This window comes from Neolamprologus brichardi, chromosome 4, assembly GCF_056152115.1.
Source record: "Neolamprologus brichardi isolate AB-2024 chromosome 4, ASM5615211v1, whole genome shotgun sequence".
NCBI lineage: Eukaryota > Metazoa > Chordata > Actinopteri > Cichliformes > Cichlidae > Neolamprologus > Neolamprologus brichardi.
In genome coordinates this window covers 5,354,569-5,376,436 of record NC_142107.1, presented here as the reverse complement: position 1 = coordinate 5,376,436, position 21,868 = coordinate 5,354,569, and the positions used below count along the sequence as shown (strand labels likewise).

General features: G+C 40.6%; 1 protein-coding gene across 1 annotated transcript in view; it reads left to right on the top strand.

The window, feature by feature from the left end:
• prkcbb (protein kinase C, beta b) overlaps positions 1 to 21,868 on the top strand; it is a 90,313-nt gene that overhangs the window by 9,475 nt on the left and 58,970 nt on the right. Inside the window, exon 3 of the mRNA XM_006798042.2 lies at positions 20,813 to 20,895. Within this exon, the coding sequence (XP_006798105.2) occupies positions 20,813 to 20,895 (83 nt within the window). The remainder of the gene's footprint in view (positions 1 to 20,812; positions 20,896 to 21,868) is intronic.

The window sequence follows — 21,868 nt, the reverse complement described above, 5'->3', positions numbered from 1 at the left end:
TTTTATTCCTCCCCTACTTACACATATCTCTACCTTTCTGTGGTCCTTCTTTGCCCGTGTTGCTCCTTGTGTCTACTAGTCCTCCCTCTCTACCCCCCACCTCTTTCTCTATCTCCCCTTCTTCTCTCAAGTGGCTGTGTGCTGGAAGCTGTGGGCTTTGATGCTTTTATAAATAGCAAAAGTGTTCCACTGAGAGTACCAACAAATAGGATGGATGAATGGATGGATAGGTGGATGGATGGATGGATAGGTGGATGGATGGATGGGGGAAGTGTTGAAAAGGGGTTGGAAGAGGAGGGAGGGCTGAACGCGTGGGAGTGTGAAGGGAGAACGGTGGAAATCAGCAGAATAAAGGTAAGGTTTAAAAAGCGACAGAGGCCGAGGTGTTTTTGTCGAGATAGCGGAATGAAGTGATCGAGCGTAAAAGACGCGTACCATTTTCAAGAGTTTCCTGTTATGTAACACTATTGTGCGGGCTCTTGTGCCATGCCTCTGTAGTGGGTATAGCTCTGAAAGCGAGCCACAGTCGACTTATTGATAGGGCCAAAAATATTGCAGCATTATAGTGCATTGATTTCTCCATCATTCCCCTGTGTTATTCAGACACAACAAGTTTGCTTCCTAAACAGCTTAAGCCCATGGCACACTGCAACATAGTATGAATCATATGTTTTAGGTGGGAAGTCTCACTCGGCTTATTACTAGTGGAGAAGATGCTGCTGTTTTTTATTTTTATTTTATTTTATCGAATTTTGTTCTACTACTGCATTTATTTTGACTCCCGAGAATAAAGCGTTTGTGTGCAACATAGGTGTAAATGTAAATACAGGAACAGAAAACATGTTAAAAAGTGAATTCACCGAGTGGTTATACGCATGTTGTCATGATCATATCAACATTTATTGACTTTAAGAGGAGTAGTGCTGCTCAGATGTTTACATTTGAACAGAGGCTAAAGTCTTTTTAAGTTGCTGTTTGAAATTTTTAGTTTCAGTTTTTCACTTGCAGTTTGGTAACTTGCACCCTAAGAGTGTAGTAAGTGTTCTCACGTAGTCATTTCACTGTAACACCCAGTATGTTTCCTCCCATGACTTCCTCTTCTCAGTTTTAAAGTTGAGCACATTAAAGAACCGACATGTGCGTGTGTGTGCACGCGCGCATCTACCAATGTGTGAACATATCTGAGAGTGTGTTTCGTGTCAGCATGTGTGTGTGTACCACTGCATGTTCAGTTTTATGTACAGAATAAGAGAGAAAGTCAAGAAGCTGAGCTTAAAATTGCGGTTTTTCATCAGCCCGTCAGAGGTGGCTATGTGCTGTATCTCTGTGAGTGCACACGTTATTCCACAGGTGTGCGTGTCTGTGTGTGTGCGTGTGTGAAACAAAGTCTAATTTTACTTGCCACTGAGGACTAGCTCCTTTTGCTCTGATCCACTTTCACACATCAAGTCTCTGATCACTGAGAGTGTGTTTGTTTGTATTAGTGTGTGTGTCTGTGTGTGCTCGTACTCACTTTCAGTTACACATTGACAGACGATCTCCTTCAGGGCTTGGTTGTCCTTGCTGCTGACATTTGCGGCAATTCTACACCCGTTGCCACGGTGACACCTTGGAGCCATATCAGGGCAAACCAGACAGTCCATGTGGGTCAGTCTTGTTTGACATCTTAAACAAAAAAAGAGACTGGACAGTGTGCACACAGTACCCAGATTTAGATCCTTCCTCTTTAGATTTGCAAAATAAACGAAGCAGCTTCACGGAGACATTGCAGCACTTTTGTGGTGGTTACTAGAGGTGGGAATCACCGAACACTCCACGATGTGATGTTATCATAAAACATCACTCACAATACAATATTACTGTTCATTTTTAACTGCAGTTTTTGCGATATGCTGAACAACTTTTCTGCTCTGTAAGAATATAACCAGTACAACCAGTTGGCGGCCTGTTGAGTCAAGCCTCCTGGAGTTGTGCTCATTGACAAAGACTTATTCAGACTGATGTGCATTTAGAAATTAGACAATAATTATTCGCAAACCTCTAACAAGCTCTCTGAGAGTGACTGCAGAAAGGTTGCAATCACATTGCAATCAAAAATGGTTGTGAGTGAGCAATACATTCAGGCTCGGGCCAACCATGTAGTCAACACAAGGTGCAACTGGTTGCCGAATGTGAAAAAATTCAACTCAATCACCAGGTAGATATCAGGTTTTTTCTAGCTTGCTTTGAATTAGGAGGTAGCTTTGTGAACATTAGTGTGTTAGATGGTTTTTCAGTTAAACCTTTTGCTAATCCGACGTCATCTCAGAATGGCTGTGTATGACATGAGCTCTGTTATTTGTAGTATTTCCACAGTATTTAATTTATTTAATAAAGTACTGAAATTTGGTGTCCCTGCCTCCTACGTGACCTTTGACCTTTGGCACCATAGTTCTTCCTTTAGTGTCACCTGGTGCAGTTTTCCTTTTGTTGTCGGTTTATAAGTAAATGTCAGACAAAAATCGAATGAGCTCATCAGCCTCATCTGAAATGTGTGCTAGCACAATGTTAGCATGCATAGAACATTATAACCATATGCCTAAAAATGGATAGAGGTTTCTTGTGCCATCAGAGTAGTTCTGACCCACTGGGACATTGGCTCTCTTTAGGTTGTCCTGTGGTGACTGGCACATTGAAAAGGGGAACCTTTATTAATCCTTTATTAAACCTTTATTAATGTAAATTGTGGACTTTCTAAACATGCTCAGTCGGGTCAGCTTCTTCCTGTGTGGAGATTTACAAAAATACATAAGGTTGAATGGTTGTATTGGAGTTATGCTTCAGCATCACCTTGGAGTGAATCCTTCTGTCATGCGTGCTACCTGAACATGATTTTACAGGCGACTGATCAAATAAAAGTTAAGCATGCTCTTATTGCTGTAACACAAATGTGTTTGCTAAGTCTTTCCACCCAATTTACTGCCACCACAAAACTCAAAGTCCTTGGCTCGTCCTTTTGAACGACTGACTCTCCCAACACTTGTCTCCTACATGATCACTGTCACGGCACCTTTGCATCGCTCATTGTTGCCTGACTGGAGTGTAGGTGATCTACGAATTGAACTCGATCTATTGCATTCAGGGCAAATTGGTGATGATGATGAGATGAGCTAAATGTCTAAAACATGAGTCATGGTGTGTAGGTGTGATAGCCCACCTGGATTACTAACTGCTGGGGAAGAGAAGCTGCTGTGCTTCTATTGTGGGTTTGAAAGACTTTCTTTGAAAAGGGATGCAACTGCATGATGGTTTTGTTGCAAAACTGAGGAAAGTATGATATAATTTGGTCTTTGTTTTTGTTTTTTGACTCAGGATAGGAAAAAAGACTCGGGGAAAATAGAGAATGAGGTCCAAAATCCTGGACAAGCAAAGCAAAAGAGCATGCAAAGGACAGAGTAAAAAAAAAATAGTAGGCAATGGTCAAATGGGGGAAAAGAAGAAAGATAAACAAAATGGAGCGCTTGACTGGGAAGGACCAAGACAGTGTGGCAAACAGGAAGAGCTACACATCAGGTAGAGGAGAGACTGGCAGGCTAATTGAAAGCAGGTGTCACAAAAAACTGTCAGGAAAACAAACAAAATGAGGAAGTGAAACTGACAGGGGTGCGAGACGAACTGGAATTAGAAAATTAAAACAAAAAATAAGGGATGAGTGATGTTCAGAGTCCATGCTGTTTGTCAGTTACACTTCATAATATTAAGAGTATTACTGCAAAAGCTATAGAAGGATAATATTAGGACATATGAATATTTAAGCTTGTTTACTGTGTTTTGTATCTTTTTCAGCCAATTATTTGCACTCAAAATATCAGTTTAAAGATTGGCGAGTGTGAAAACAACTGCAGAAAGAGAAAAAGGAGCAATCACATTAATTATTTATATCATTAGGATATGAATGAATGAAGGGAAGGAAGGGCAGTTTTAGGATACAGTGCAATCGCAGTATGTGACACATGATACCGTGGTGTCTCGATACAGCTGTAGGATGATGCAGTACTTGAAAGACAAGAAAATCATCCAACATATCATGTAGAACACAAGAAGAGATGTTCCTAAAAAGGCAAATAGTAGGAATTGTGTATTCTTCTTCTTATTAACTCGACCAGCGGTGTAGGTGGCTCACATCCACAAAGGTCTTCAAGGTCAAGTTCATGATTTATTGGTCAAAAGTTGACAAAAGCTTCAAAATTTAGAAACTGTGATTCTTACAAGTTTGGTGCGTATTGTATATTTGACCTCTGACCCCTCCTTTCAAGGTGAACAGACTGATCTGAAGGTCAAGGTGATAATAATCCTATACTGACAACATATAGGCTTATAGGGAAAGATTTGTGGCAATTCTTAATATGATCTTACCCGGGACCTCTGCGCTCCTCTTCAAGGTCAAATAGGGTCAAACTTTGATAAAAGATCATGTCACATTTGACCTCTAATCCCACAGTGACATTTTTTCAAGTTCACCACAAAGTACATTTTTTCAAGAAAGTGTCAGGGGAAAAGAATGAGCTGCCTAGCTAGTTAGAAATATACTGTAGTATAATATTTGGTAATAAGCTGAAGTTATTCATGTCTTGTTATTTATAAATCAGTACAGAATATCCATTACCTGCTCCTACATAGTGTTTATGCAATCAAAGTAAACATCTGTCTTGCTTATGTAATTTGTACTGCACTACTTAAAGTACATTTAAAAAGAACAAAGAAAACAAATTAAATATCCAAAATATAATCCTATTCCCGTTAAAGTAAATACTGAGAGAGAGTGAGCTGCCTCGGTGGAGTTTGTGCTCTCTGAGTGCTTCTTGTTATTTGTGATATAATTAGGAGTGGGAATGGCAGTGTTCTCATAGTATGTCGCAATACTGCATGCAGTATGGGAAAAATAGGACAATCATCCACACTATATCACATATAACTAAAGTAGAAAAGATAAACCTAAAAGGCAAATGCTAGGAACTATATTTATTCTTTGCACTGTTTCATTAGCATTTGTATTCTTCTTCTTATTATTAAAACTACACTTATTTTCTTGATGTATTTTTTCTGTTTCTGTTTATTGTCTTTACACATATCTGTTTTCCCTAATGGAAATGTTACAGTTTAATATTGTATATCGAGGTCTGCTTAAACATTTGTGCAAATGTGGCTCTCCTTCTGTTTGCATGGGCTTTTGTAGTGGATCAGCTTTTAGTCGTGGCTTTTTTTTTACCACAAAGTGCATGTGCGGAGACCGTTTCGCTGGAAAAACCTCGTGAAAATATTCAGATAGTTTAACCTCTTAAGCCCCAAGCCTACCTGATCTCCTGCTTTTTGCCCCCGTATCAGGGGGCGTTGGGGCTTAAGAGGTTAAGTTTCACGATGTTACTGGAAGGTTTGTTTCATGGGAACGTTGTTAAGATTGTGGTACGTTATGGGTTTTAGTGACTCCATCGTGTGTTTATCCTATAAGCATCTCTGGCAGTGAAAAAATCTGAACACATGCGTTCCCAGACTTGGCACAGGTTTCGCTCAGTCCAAGTTTGGATTTTCTGTCTGTGGTGTGTTTATCTTCTTGATGTGAGTTTGTTTGCATGCAGATCTTCAGTGGCAAAATCTAAATCTAAATCTAGGGTTACACACAGTTGCTCCATTTTTTGTGTGTGTATGTGCTGATGGAGATCAGCTAAACTATGTCACTGTCGCTCCTGAGATGCTTTAACCCATTCATCTACGGATGGTAACCTAGCAACAGGGGCACAAGCCGACAGGAGAGCAGTTATCCCAGACCTCTTTTTATGCCTCTTCCTCCATCTTTTTTTCTGTTTCCTTATTTAACTTTGTCCTTTTGTGCCACTCTCCCCTCACATCTGTCACTTTGTCTCCCTCATCTGACATGTCTCCCTTTCTCCTCTTCCCCTCTCTCTGATTTAACTTCAGCAGTCTTCTTCTTTCACTCTCTCCCTATTAGCTTCCTCATTGTTCACCAACCACCTAAGTTTGTGACTTTATGGGCTGTCACTTAATGACAGAGCCTCTTTCTTTTAAATATCGTCCACCTACGCTAGTGTCAATTTGGCATTATAGTTTTATTTCATGTACTCTTTGCAGATGAATGTAAACAACCTCTGTATAACCATAATGGCAATTTTCTTGTCACGCCATCAAGGGACATTCAAATTTGAGTTTGACAGTGAGCGGGAGAAAGAGAAAGAAAGACAAAACAAGTGATATTCAAGTATGTGTCATTGAGTTTTTTGTTTGCGGCCTTGGCTATAATTATTGCTAAATTTCTTTGTTGTCAAAATATGTGTATGTTTTGTGTAGCTCCTGCTCTGTTGCCCTCCAAATTGTGCAGTTACACAAGCAAGCATACATACACACACACACAAGTGCTTGTTTTCTTTGTGCTACGTATTCTACCTGTTAGCTAAACGCTCACATAGCACAAATTCTACTTTTGCTGAATCCTACTTTTCTAGCTGTTGTTTTTGGGCTTTCTGAATATTAGCACTGACAACTACATCAAAACAACATCGTACTGTTGCTCTCTAACCTACCTTAAAAGTATAGTGTGTAAAATCTCACTATTACCACCACCGACTGCAGTCAACTTAATTTTGTTTTCGTAGCCTTCCCAATTTAATAATCCAGAGTTAGAGGCTGTCTGTCCGCTGTTAACTTCAGCTGATAACAAAACAGAACCAGAAAACTTTGCTCAGCTGGTGTCCACGTCTATTTTCTCTGGCTGTAACAGCAGCTGCTGTTAGCCTCTGTTAGCTGCTGTTAGCCTCTGTTAGCTGCTGTTAGTGAAACCAGCTTTGAAGTGAATAACGCTGTTGGACTCTGACACTTAGTGAATAAACTCTCGTATGATATGAGAATGTAACCAAACAGTTTACTAGTGGGAAAGTGGTATTGTTAGGGCATTTAAGCCTAATGTTACATAGCCTTAAATTAGCCTATAACCAGCTGTTGCTATTTCTCTAGCTGGGACTAAATATGCATGTTTTTTTGTGTTAGAACCCAAACTTCAGTTCAGGAGGTGAGGCTTGAGGTGAAGAGGAATAGGATGACATTTTATCTGGATGCCAGCCATGTATCTTTCTTTCACATTTTCACTTCTTTGGAAAAGGTGACCTTTTTTGGATGATAAAACATAGGTATAACATAACATTTTCCTTAATATCTTAAGTTGCTTTCACACCACGCGGACATATGTGGCTGGTCTTAATTTGGTCCTTATTTTTCAGTGATTGCCCGCCTGATCTTTGAAGCTAAAATCTAGCTTGATTGGTATCTCCCATTAGAGATGTGCGAGGAGGTTTTTTTCTTAACAGCAAAGTTTTGGCTTCAGTAAATCTGGCCAAAAGCTGAGCCTTTCTTTACTGCACTCAGTTTTATCCCCCTCAGCCTGCTAGTGTTGCGCTGCTACTCTGCTGTACAGATTGCTGCATAATGCTGTGTAAATAAGCAGGTGGACATGACATTATCTGCCTGTATCAGCAACTATGATTTATGTCGTGAAGATCCAGGTTCTCAAAATTAAGAAAATTTCCTGATTGCTAACTCTCTTATCTCGTCTCTCTTTTTGGCAGAGAGTATGTGAAAAAACTGAGCAAGCAGCTACTCGTTCTTAGGTAGTGCTGAGCATCGCCAGAACATCCTCCAATAAATAATAACCCCGGAGGTTGTTTGAGGAAGCATTAGATATATTTTGTGGACTCAATTATGTAAGACAGCATCAGTTATTTCAACAAATTCTCCAAAATGACAACAGTTTCATGGTCATGTGACAAGTGTGTATATCTATATATCTATATATATAGATATATATATATATATATAGATATATACATATATTTATTATTATAACCATGACGATCGGTACTTTACACCTATATGGTTTTAATTGGAGAGCTTGCCTTTTTCATTGAAAATACCAAACATCAGTGGTTGTGTCAGGGGTTATATGTAGTTCTTTAAGCCCTTATCTATCAGGTTGTGTGTATTAATAAGTTAAGGAGAGTTTTGTTGCAAATTACTAGTGGATGCAATCCACTCTGAGTTTAAACTGACACTGTGTGTGATCACGTGATCACGTACAGCGTACCATAAATATACAGCAAAAAGCTTTTACTGAGTGAATTATAGCTTTGTAGCACTGTAGCATTATAATGTCAGTCAGATCAATCATATTGTAGCTCTAAGCTGGAGATGTAGTGGTAGAGTTCACAACAGGTCCACAATATTTCTGCCATATTTCCTCCACTTGTATACTACGAAGGGAGTTTGGCACAGCCAGGGTTTCTTTGCATTAGCTGGGTTGGCAAAAGCTAAAGCCTCAGTTGGAGATGACAGATATTACAATCATGTTTAGCAACTTTCTCTGATAAGGCAGGCTTTTTACAGGTCAAGTGACTCTTCTCCCACACAAAATGATCCCTGTGAGTGCAGCCGACTCCAAACAGAGATGTCATCAGATGATGGTACCGTCAACAGATGATGATGATAAAAATCTATAAAGAAGATAAAAACACTTAACAATAAAATGTAACAGTATTGCAAATAGGATGAGATCAGCACACAGAGCGGTAAAATAAACATTTTATTTCAAGTTAATTATTTTATTGCTGAGTGCTCTCTCTGTGCTGCTGTTTATTTTTATCGTGCACTTTGGAGCTCTGAAACTTAAAACTGGATGCATTTACTGTAAAAATAAAAGCTTACTGTCCCACAGCCTGACGAAGGGGATGTGGAGAGCGCTTTAGATTGTCGACAGGTGAAAGTGAAATGAATTTGACTGATTGATCAGGTTTCTTAGAGAGTTTTTTTGTGTTCTAGTTTTGCAGTGTAAAATAGACTAAGCAGCAGAAAACCATCGAGGATAACAAACTTCTAATTTTCCTTAATCCTGCCCCTCCATATGTTAATAATTAAAATAAACAAACTAAAGAAAAACTAAGCTGAATTAAAAACAAAAAGTCAAAATGGAATAAAAACACAAACTTCTTAGAAAATACAAACCTATAGTAAATATGTTCCCATGAAGTTACCACGGTGATTTAGCCAGGACACAGAAAACTCTAGGACTTTAGTCTCACGCCGTAGCACAGCCGTATATCAACAACATGATTGGCTATCATCAGCTCATTTGTTGAAGTCACATTAACAAATCAAATTGCTGTCTGTATCGGTCTGAATTTTGTGTTTCATTCTGTAATCAGTGCTGGCACATGTACTTGTATTTCATGCATTATTTGGTATTCAAAGCTGTTCATCGGCTCTCCACTCTCACCTCGATGTCCTCTCTCACCCACTCTTTCTTTCTCCCTCATCCTCTTCATATTATCTCTCTCTCTGTTAATGAGTAACCTCAGATCAGGTAAAACTGCATGCCTGCTCTAAATACAGGGATGTCTAATGTAAAGAACCCACACTGTATACACTCGAGCGTTCAGTTTCTCTGCTTTTTCTTTCCTACCCGCAGTTATTTTCTTGCTGTCTGGCCGAAAACAGCAGGTACTGTTTGCGGGGGAGTTAAGAGAGAGAGTGGCAGTGAAGGGTGGAGTGAGTGAAAGATGAGGGCAGGAGAGTGAAGCATAGTGAAGAAAAGTTGATGTACAGTACAGGAGATTACAGGGTTACCGGTGTGTGTCTGTGTGTGTGTGTGTGTGTGTGTGTGTCGACTGGACATGCTCAGCAGATGCGGAGGTAGATGTACTTCTGCAGTGAGAGGACACGAAGAGCCCTCCATGTGCACACAAACAGGGAGCGAGAAGAGACAACAAGTGTTGGTGCAGAGATTAACAGTGCAAATGTCAGTGTTTTTTACTGTGCCATGCAGCTATTCAGCATCTCTTCTTGACAATATATTTTTAATCCAAACTTATGTTTCGTCGTTTAAGTAGATTGTTTTCACATACTCGATTTCTTTTAGGTTATTGGTACTAATATATGCATTGCACGCAGGCCTACTTACACCATCAGTGTTACACCCATTAGAAGAAACTGATACACATGGAAACGTATGCTTCCCCCATCTTAACAAGCTCTATCAAGGTGCACAAAAAGCAAGACACCTACGTAACGCCCACACAGCAGCGGCTCAGCTGCAGACTGCACAAACAGTAGGAAGCTCCCAGATCTGAAAGTTTGCAGTTGCATGTTTATGATTAAAGAGCAAATATATTAACCGCGAGGTGGAGGCGAGCCAACTTGCTGGAAAATGTGATCGAGCGAGTAGGGGATGGAATTGGGTGACAGGATAAAGAGAAGGATGAATGAAGCAGAGCCTGGGATAAAAGGGGGAAAAGAAGGAGAGTGAAAGGCCAGAAATCAAGAGGAGGAGATGGAGTGAATGAAAGAAAGGGATGCAGTGAATGAGCTAGAGACGGAGCAGATGAGAGACACAGAGAGAGAGAGGATAAGGGTGGAGGTGTTAGCTGGACCACGTGAAATCACTCTGTGCCAAAACTTTTACAGCGCTGGCACAGAGCTGAAACTGAAATCGAGCGGCGCAAGAAGCCAGACAGACTGTAGTGTCTCCTGAAAAGGCAGTTTTATTGTTTTGTCACTCTGGTATCTTCCTATTTAATATTAGAATAGCTATTGAACGAGAAACAATACATTATTTTTTAAAAAGCGTTTTCCTATTATAGTTCTGCTGATATTTTGCATAATTTATTATCTGCTATTCATGGAGTAGTAAATGAAACGTAAGACAGCTGCATGTTCCTGCTTATCTACTGAAGTCACACAGTGTTAACGCTGCTTCTTTCTTCCCCTTTTTCAAAAGCTGTGGCCCGTTTGTGGCTTTAGGACTGATAGTGATTGCCTTGCAGTGGACTCCCCCTATAGTAAGATGTCAAATCATTTATAGTTAACACGTGACTTGTTTTTATAGCTGATTTTTCCTGCTGGAGAAGAATCTCTCTAAATGCAGCCATAGTCACAGCAAACAGCCACATGCCACAAACACATATGGAGCATCCTAAGAGGAGTGAAATGAAAGGAGCAAGTGTTCAAGGACCACTTGAGCAGATGGACTCTGTTGAAGTTGCAAAAATAAAAAGAATAGATGTTAAATCCGGCTGAAATCTAACAAATATAACCTTTTGATGATCTTTTAGGATTTGACAGATTTCCTGGGAAGCGTTGCGTAAAAGCACTAGTGAAAGGGTCCTGTTGTGAAAGTCTAATTGATTGTTTTACTTTGTTTACACCCCTACTTGTCTTTATGAGCATGACCAACCCAAGGTCACATTTTCGCTTGCCAAGTGAAATCCTCTGTTTTTGTGTAACAAGATGAAAAATGATCGCTGGAGAGATGGAGGAGGAGGAGTATAGAGGAGAAGAAGAGCGGATGGATTGACGGAAGGGAGAGAGAGAAAGAGGAGGAGTGATATGGGTGTGCTGACTCACTCTGACCCTTCTCCCTGCTCCACCAGCGGCATCGTGGGTATTTATACATTGGCGTAGGCTGTTCACCTCCCCCTTATATAAGAAGTTACACACACAAACACGCACAGACATGAGGGGAGGTGCCCAAGGTGAATGGTGCTCCGTTTTGTTCACATCATTGACTTTCTTCTTCTTGCTTTCGATTCTTTATCACCTCGCTCTTCTTCTTCTTCTTGCCTTCCTCCTGTTGCACCAGCCTCCTCTTTGAGTCTTTCACCCCCACTCATGAGGAAGTTTCCTCTTCACTGAGACAGTAGGAAGAGCAAGAAACAGAAACGGCAACAGTAGTGCTCGCCTAGACCTTTCCCTACGCTGTTTAAACACTGTGCCAGGTCTGCTAGGCTGCAGTCAGGGAGAAGGTGTGATGCAGGTGTTTTGTAGCCAAATGAGTGAGCCAAGTCAGTCAGTATACATTCACTGGTACACCTGATCAACTGCTCCTTTACTCAACTATCTAATTAGGCAGTCACGTTGCAGCAACTCAGTACATTTAGGCAAGCAGAAGAACAGCGATTTTTAGTGGCTGGCATGGCAGTTGGTGCCAGATCAGCTTTTCTGAGTATTTCATGAACTGTCAATCTACTGGGATTTTCCAGTTCAGCCATCTTACAGAGATTAGTCTGAAAAAGAGAAAATATCCAGTGAGCGGCAGTCCTGCGGGTGAGAACGCCTCATTGATGACAGAGGTCAGAAGAGAATGGCCAGAATGCTTTGAGCTTGTATAAACACTCATTACAACTAAGGTGTGCAGAAGAGCATCTCTGTTGCAGCAGAAGACCATGTACTGTCATTATAGGCTCGTTATGTCACTTTTGCATAACATGTGTATGCTGAAAGGACAGTTTTATATCCAAAGCTTGTATCATTTGCTATAATTATTTTAGAAATTACAAAAAAGCTGTAAGATCCATCATCAATGGGAGCAATTATGGCTGCTCACTACATCACAGAAAACTAAGATAAACATGCTCATTGTCAAACCAGACGAATATATAGAAATAATTATTCAAGATTCAAGACCTTCATTCTCAGAAAAGAGTAAGTTAATCTTGATCTCTTATATTCAGCATGTTAATTCAGCGATAAAGGTAGTATTACTTATAGTAAGTGTCTGCAATGCAGGAAACGCTGTAGGTGACAGCCTACTATGGCTATAGATTAATAAACAGAAGTAGCTACAGATTTCTGTGTGGTGTAGCATTGAACCTGGATACTGAATCTGAAAGCATCTAAATCTGGGACATCGCTGCATGTCACTGCGTCTCGCATGCACACCAAAACAAACGCACAGGCGCACGCACGTTGGCAGCTCATTAGAGGGAAAGGCTGTGTACGACATCGGTGTTCTGCCAACATTTCATAAACAGAATATACCGGAGCAAGTTGGAGAGATGAAGAGAGGAGAGGGGAAGAAAAAATCAAAGTGGGAAAAAAAAAGAGGTATAAATGGGAAAATTGAAAAAAAAACAGCAAAGTGCTTCACTGCATTAGAGCTCAGTAAATGCTGTCTGTAATAAGTGTTCCTAATGAAAGCATTAATTGCGACTTGTTTCGCATCAGTATGAGAGCAAATGATTTATTATCTGCGCTCAGAAAGTTTTTAGATTTCTGAGTAATCTTTCACAAAATGTTCTTCATGTAAGATGATTCAGTCTTACTGTAATGCAGTGTCTCTCTGTTTGAGTCCTCTTTTGCACCGTATTGATGCACAGAGAGCCCGATGGGAAGATGATATTGACTGACAATAAGCTTTTATATAATCATGTCATGTGACTGTTGGGGAGGGATTAGGGCAGCGTGGCACACGTCAAAGAGCTGTAGTTACACAAACATATTTCAAGAGGTGTGTTTTGTATGTTTCTGTGTCTGCGTGTGAGCGGCCTAACCCAGCGGTTGCTAGGATGAACGCTTTCATTTCCTTTGCGATTCATGAAAGTTTTAGCATTTTACTTCCTGTGGTTATATAAAGAACGGAACATCCATTAAAAGCAATTAGGGAATCGAATCAACGCTAATGACTGAATTCATCATAGATTCATCTGGTGGTTATTATTTCTTAGATTAACCAGTTGTTTGCAAGCAGCATTAAAAATGACCCAGAGCTCAAAATCTTACTTTGTGCTTTTTGCTCTAAGTGAAACATTTATGTCCTACAAACTTATGCTATTATAAATGTATTTCTGTTGTGAAGTGAGAAGCTTTTGTTAAAGTAATTACTGATGGGGAAAAGGAACGCATGCTGTGGACAGCTGACTGTGCATGTAATGACCTGCCCTCTCCTGGGGAAAAAGGCCCATGAAAACCTTTGCATTTTGGACAACATGTTTGCACTTGCATAGCAGTGGATGCTTTAAATCATTTACCATTTTAGCTGATTTTATCCACCAGTTTCTCACTCATAACAAGAAAAAAAGAGGTGCTAACTGCAACCAGCAACTTAATGCCCTGCCAAGCTCTGCAGGTGCTTTTCATTGCTTTAATATAAACTGAAGTGTAACAAATTAATCAGAGTTACTGAGATGGAGAAAAAAAGAGAGAGCTAGATGGGAGAAACCTGTAACTGTGCCTGTTTGTAGTATGTGTTTCTGTGTTCTTGATGAATATCATGAATATTTAATGTGCATGATAAATAATGAAGGCACGGCACGGTGCCAACTACACACGTGTGGGTGCACAGAGGGCACCGAGGGGGCAGAGATGTGCGGAGCAGGAGGACAGATAAAAGCCCGGTGTGTGAGGGAGGTAGACAGGGACAGTTTAATCCACGCAGGATTACACAGTAGTGGCAGCTGTTGAATGCTGAGAAAATAATAAATCTTTTATTTTGGTTTCATTAGCAAAAACCACAACATCTACTGAGATTGTTTATGAAATATTTAGTGTGTTAGGGACTTGCAAAATGGAGGAAAGGAGCAGGATGGTGGTTCTGCTGGTTGGAAAACCTCCGGAAATATGTACCATGACTTCTGGGCTTGGCATCCCCTGAGAAATGAGGGAAAGAGAGAAAAGGTGGGGATGGTGGGGGGAGGGGAAATAGGAACAAACAGGTCAACAGGGCAGGAATACTTTTATATGAGCAGCTGAACCGCGGTTCCAGCTGTCAATTTCCAAAAAGTTGGCCCCAGCCCACAAGTTGGCTGGATTTGGTTTGTTACCGACTGGCCGTCGCAGTAACTAAAATGCCAAATTTTTCAGCTGGTTGTATCTGTGATTTCATTCTTTCAGTTATTACCCACAGCTCATGATTACAGGTGAGGATTGGGATATAGATCGACTAGTAAATTGAAAACTTTGCTTTGCTTAGCTCTCTCTTTACTGCAATGGACTGATACAGCCTCCTCACTGCAGCCACTGCCCCAATCCGTCTGTCAATCTCTTGTTCTCCTCTCCCCTCACTTGTGAACAAGATCCCGAGATACCTAAATTGCTCCACTTGGGGTAGCAAGTGTACCCTTTTCAGGCTAAGGATCATGGGCTTAGATCTGGGTGTGCTGATCGTGAGGAGCTGGAGGCCACCCCCCCTGATGAAGCTAACATCATCTGCAAAAAGCAGAGATAAAATACTGAGGCACCTAAAGTGAAAGCTTGCCGCCACCTGGGTACACCTAGAAATTCTGTCCATGAAAATTCTGAGCAGAACTGGTGACAAAGGGCGACTCTGGCGGAGTCCAACACCCACTGGAAATTAATTAGTGCTTGCAGTGTGGTTCAAGCTCCTACAGTGGTTTTACAGGGACCAAATGGCTTGTAGCTTTCACTAAAGGGTGGCTGGCCTCTCACTGTCCCTTAGAGACAAGGTGAGGAGTTCAGTCATGTCGAAGGGACTCAATGTGGCTCCTCCACATCAAAAGAAGCCAGCTGAAGTGGTTCAGGCACCTGACAGGTTTCCTCTGGGCGCTTACAGAGTCAGATATTCTGGGTATGTCCCACTGGAAGGAGACACCGGTGCTGACCCAGGACACTCTGGCGAGATTACATCTCTCAGCTGGCTGGGAATGCCTCGGTGTTCCCCGAGTTACACTGGAGGAGGTAGCTGGGGAGAGGGAGGGCTAGGTTTTTCTGCTTAGCTGCTGTCCCCGCAACCCAGCCCTAGAAAAGCAGGCAAAAATGCACGGATGATTTAAAAGCCAAAATATATAAAATTATAACGTTTCATTTAGTGTGACCTGAAATAAGTAACTGAATCCATATACTCATCGGGAAAATATTTAATGAGTTCAAGCTAAATCCATCTTTGTTAATGTCTATGGTTCCCTTTTCTTTTTAAGTCAGCTTTTCAACCAATTAGCACTTGACCTATGCATTGTGGTACAGCAGCTGGGTAACCCACAGTTGGCTGATTGGAGGACTCCTTTCAAGATGGCCTCCTTCTCTTAATCCAGCAAATGGGATCTGGGTTTGTGAGATTAGGTGATGCCCTTTGTCTTGCATGTGTTGGCTGTCAGTGTTTCGGGTCAGCTAAGTGGATGTGTAAATAATTGAGCAACTAATGACTAATTAACAGATTTATTGAGAAAAGGAGGGGCACATTTTAGCTCTGACACTATTTTTTGGTGTTTGGTTTTGGCCCAAAGGTCATATGCTTGAATGGCATACAGCACTATTTTATTGGCAGATCTGCGTGTATGTGTGTATGTGCGTGTGCATGCATTAGTGTGTTTTCATTAGGGATTTGGCAGTAGCAATACTCGAAAAGAGCAGTTGCCTTGAAGCAATATGTGCGCACAGCTCACACCATTTCTCTCTGTACTCCCATCCCTCCACCCTCACACCCTGCGTATTCAATCTGCGATATCACTGGAATGAGTGGGTGGTCTTTGTGTGTGAGTGTGTGTGGTACGGTATCATTGCAGTGAGTAGGTGGTGTAACCAAAGAGAGGATGTTGCGTGGGAGTGAAGTACCATTGAGGTGGGCATGATTTATGTGTGTGTTGGAGAAAGTTCCTTTGTGTTAATTATAACCCCTCTGATCACCACCGGTTTGCCAGTAGGTACGGATTAAATAGAATATGACACAAAGATAACTGATCCCCAAATATGTAAGTGAGATCATGGTGATAAACGCACACTGAAAATATCAGAAACATTTTTGGAAACAGTGAAAGATCATTTTGTTAAACGTTGCGATCTATCAATCACTCAGACTGTGCATTACACAAGAGTGCAGGGGAAACTGTGCGCTTGTGTTCAAAGCCATGCTTTTTCATGCTTGTGTGACTTTGCTTAAATAACATGAAGTGATAAGCATAATTTAGTTCTGTTTCTAAACAGGAAGCAGTCATTGTGTCTTTAATGATTTGAAAGTGTTCTCAAAAGTATTACAGACGAATTTAAAAACCAACTAATCAGTCAACGGTTTAAAAATCTTTCACTAATATGGTATTTTTCATGTTCCAGTAAATATGTAGGACAGTAAATAAGCACCGCAGCTGAGCATTTCCGTCTTGCTTAACATACGTTACAAACCTGAGGGCTTGACCCCATCAGCCAGGGAATGGGGCTAACATTGATCAAACACCAGCAACACGTTATTAAGCTATCAAGTCAAAGTTGTCGACGTGGACTCTTTTCATATCAGCTCAGCAGGAAAATGTCCTCTTATCTCTGTTTCAAGATGTGTGTCTGCGAGTGTGTGTGTCACTGTAAACCAGACAAACGCTGCACAGTGGAGGAGACAATTAAAATAAAGATGATGTTACACAATCTGACAGCAACGTATGTTATTGCAAGTGTGCCGCGTGTCCCTGCAAGTGTTCGTTTAAATGCTTCGCTTCTGATGACAGTTTTAGTTTACACAGCTATCAACTAGCTGTTTTCCAGTGTGCTCACGGCAAGTGTTTGTTCATGTGTTCTGGGATTTTTTTCTTCTTTCCTTTAACCAAAACAGCACAGCACTAGATTTGTGTTCCAGGTCCTCCTGAGTTAAAAATTTAGCACAGATCGTTTTCTATTTTGCAAGATAACTTAGGAAGAACAGGAAGAATGGAGCCTGCGTGCAAGTGGCTGAGCGGGAGGCACAAGGGCAGATTTGCATAGTCATATTATGCATGCTAAATGAGGCAAACAAAACCCCCACAAACTATGGATATGAAATACATAATTTTCTCTTTTTTTTTTTAAATTTGATGAGCATGATTTTTTTAAATCACTCTAGCAAAGCAAACCTTCAGTAGAGTGGTGGCTGTTGTTTGTTTTTAAGTAGTAATTTTGGTTTGAAAACAGCTTCGTTTCACAAAACACTGCAAACTAACTCATTAATCAATATGTTATTTTAGTGTGCTGTAATAGAGTTTCAGTAGTTGTTTTATCATAATGTGTATTTGGGCGCCTCCGGATCTTCCATCTGACATACACGCTATGTAAATATACTCTGGGGCACAGTCATAAGGACTGTGTATGTGAGATATATTTAGCTTCCTCTGTTAGTCTTGCCTGTCAGTGGAGCTGACATTGATCAGGGGGGAAATGACAGACTCACTGTGCGTCAAAGCTTTCACATGTTTCTGCACCACTGATTGTTACCAACACAGAAAGTGTTACGCTTTTCATCACATTTGGATTCTTATTGTATAGGCTTTCCTTTGGTCTTTTTAAATGTGTGTTGATGTGTATGCCTGTTATTTAAAAAACAAAAAAAACAGCAACTCTTCAACCCTGTAAAATGGCACATTTAGATTTTAGATATTTTAATTTGTTGACACAGTAGACTTTAGAAACATAGCAAATTATGTTGATACAAAGTCGTTTTTGTACATACTGTACCATAAAGCAGAGGTTACATTTAACAGTACATCCAAGACATTTAGAAGGTGCTCTTATCCAGAGTGGCTGACAGTGATTCAACGGTGCTGGAGTGACAATAAAGAGAGTGTGGGTGTCAATCCCACTGTACGTTTATCACTGCTAAAGCTTTTCTTATGTTAAATAAGTGCTGCTTCTAACAGCCCAGGGACAGCAAAACAGCTCAGCTTCTATCAAACCTACTGCTAAAAATATCGGTGCTTTTGGTTGAATAAAAATTAAGTCAGTGAGTCAGTAAATGCAGATAATACTGCTGTGCCTGGGATCATGTTTTGATCTTGATAAAGATGGTTAGTGTACTTGTTCACCCAGTGCAGTTATATAATCTGTGTTAGCCATCGTCAGCTATGAGTATATTTATTATGTGAATCCTACAGTGCCGTGCAAAAGTCTCGAGCCACCTGTCATTTCTTTAAATTTCGCCTCCAAGGAACCAGATTTTCTTATCATTTCTTTAAAAAGTGGTCTTGAGCAAAAGTTCTCCAGGCTTTCTGAAGATCCTTTAAAGGTTTTTCTTTGGTCATTGGCTGCTTTTTCACTCATTTTCAGTCCAGTCCTTGTACAGGTTATTCCCAGAGGAATGTTTTTGTGTTAAGCCACTTAATGCTTAGATGTGAATCATTCAAATGTCACCTAACCAGGGTCGTCAGTCTACACATAACAGACAACTTAGCAAAGAAACAATTTTAAATTGTGTCCCTGGTACTTTGGTGTTAGCAGTCTGTTGCAAAAACACATAAATTGTTCCCATTTCCTTACTCAAATTTATGAGTGTTAGGGTTAGAGGTGGTAGGGCTAAAAAAGCTCTCAGCAGATGAAAAGAATCTGAAAGTCATGTGCTTAACAAATAGGAAACAATCCAGTAAAAACTGGACACAAGACCTGAAAGATGAATCTGACCTATCAGTTGTTCAGCGAAGCCTAATTCTGAAGAAAGGGAAACAGGGGGAAAGGTGTACGACAAATGACACAAGTATGGACTGAAATTCAGTGGTAACAGGTCTTATGGAGAGTAGAGCAGGGCAATAATATTTATCACGATATACATTTGAAAATTTGCGATAAGATATAACCGACGATATAATTGACACTAGACAAAATGCTTTACAACTCCACAACTTTATTAGTGCAAAAAAAAACATCAATGTATTTTCAAATTAAACGAGCAGCTGTTTTTTATGTGCATTAAAGTTATATAAAAATGTAACAGTGCAAATCCCTTGCTGACAGTTTAACCAAAAGGCATTTCCAGTGGAAATTGGCCGACATATCCTCATTATAACCATGTATAATATCCACAAAACTTAAAAAGAGGTTATACACACACAATGTGGTAATATTATGTTGAAGCACAGTACGTATTACTCCGCGAGGCTCCTGCCTAATATAGCCGTAATGCTCCGACAATCCATCAAGCAGTGCAGGTTTGTAGCTTAGCAAAGTCGTACTAAAACATTTGACAGATTTTCGAGCGCCGTGTACCACATAAAATCATTTCGAGGTCAGTAAACACAACCAGAATTCATACATAAGGCACACGGGATTATAAGGGGCACTGTCGATTTTCAGAAAAATCAAAGGATTGATTTTAAGTGTGCCGTATTTTCCAAACAACACGGTAATAACGACAGCCCGCTAGCATGCTCTACCAAAAATAGTGCTTTGTTGTGTATCTGACGGACGAAAGCTAAACCAGTTCCACATCACTGAAGTTGCAGCATTTTTACAAACCAGTTCTGGTTCATCCGTTTCATTCAACGATCCGCTTTCGCTCTTCTCATGTGCGTATGTAAACATAGGCACTGCACATGCGCGTTTTACCCATATTCTATTGCAATATTTCATTTTCCTATTGTTGCCCAAAATTACGCCGGTATTGCCGTGAACGGTACGATATAGCCCAGCCCTAACAGTCAGTGTGTGCAGGCCTGTGTAAAACACAGTGGAGGCTCTGTGATGGATTGTGGCTGCATTTCTGCTTCAGAATTTAACCCACCATGCAGTAACATCTGTAAAACATCGGATTGCTTCATTTTTCAGCATGACAATGATCCCAAACACACTTTTAATGCAGTAAAAGCAAACCTAGATCAGTCGTGAATTGGCCTCCCCTGACCGCGGACCTCAACATTATTGAAGCAGTGTGGGTTCATCTTAATAGAGAACAGAACAAAAGGCAATTCAATTCAATTCAATTTTATTTATATAGCGCCAAATCACAACAAAAGTCGCCTCAAGGCAGAGACCTTTTAAGAAGAGCTTTAAATGTTAGAGGTTTTTCCAAATGTGAGCTGATTTAAGCCCGTTCACAGGTGCCAGACTAAGATTTTGGCTGAACAGCCTTCAAGTTAGCTTGAAACTAATGTTGACATCAGACTGCGTATTTTAAAAACAGCAAATAAAAGTCAGGATGTGTTTACTGGTCAAAGCTAAAGAAAAAAATGTCAGATTTTTAGACATTTTTAGATCGCAGGATCTCTTTGCTGTGTACAGAATACTGATGCTTTCTCTTCCTCTTTTTCTCTCTTCACAGTGTGTTGTTTCGTGGTTCACAAACGTTGCCATGAGTTCGTCACTTTCTCCTGCCCAGGTGCTGATAAAGGGCCCGCGTCAGACGTGAGTACAAATAAACGAATCATTTTAAACTGTGTGAGAGCAAGAGCATGCACAAGTAAGTGAAAGACACGTGGAAAGCGAGAGGCGCAGAGAGCACGTCGACATTTCCATTCACGAGCCCCCGTCACCTGTCGGTGCCGGTGTTACGCTTGAGCAGCCTCCATCTTTTTCTCGCTTCTCACTCTTCTTTTCCTGTCTTGACAGTTCAACCGTAACCTCCAGGAGTTTCTCTAGTAATTACATTTAAGTAAGTACAGAAGAAGTGATACCGTAAAAGCCAGAAAAGACATGTAACACCTGGAGCTGCCAAATATAACCGCTGTATTACAGTAATTGCTCTTCATCACGCTACACGAAGAAAATGACGGCCTTATATTTAACCACATGGACCCAAAGTAGCTCCTATTGTTCTCTAACTGCTGCCTATGTTCGCCTATGCTTCTTTTCTTCCTCCTAGAGGTTTTATATTATAAAAAACTGAAGCTCAGAGGTTCCCTTCATCTCTTTTTAGCATCTTTGAAGTTTGAAAACACCCCTCCTTGCTGGTTGAGTGTTTCTGTGGCGTTATCTGTACGAGCCACAGGTTGCAGTTCGCATTCTTTGACATGAATTCAAAGAGTATTGTCGGAGGTTAAAAGCTGTGCCGCTCTCGTATTATTATTAATTCTCTTTAAACGTTCTCTTCACCTTCTTATCCGCTCTAACAACATGAAGTGCCGTTAAGTGGTATGCTGCTCTGTCAAGGAGCTGACGAGTTGTCTTTTCTCTGATTCATATTCTTAAAATGCAAATCTAGTCTCTAACCGATCCTCCCGAAGGAACAAGACGTTTGCCTTTTTTTTTCTCTGTCTCTCATAAGAGCGCTCTTAGGGTGCCGTTTATATCCTCACCGAAGCCCCTCCCTACGTTCCTCAGCCACGTCTTTACCTGCCTCTGGAGTGCCCTTTCAGCCTGACGAGCGCACTTAGCGTGC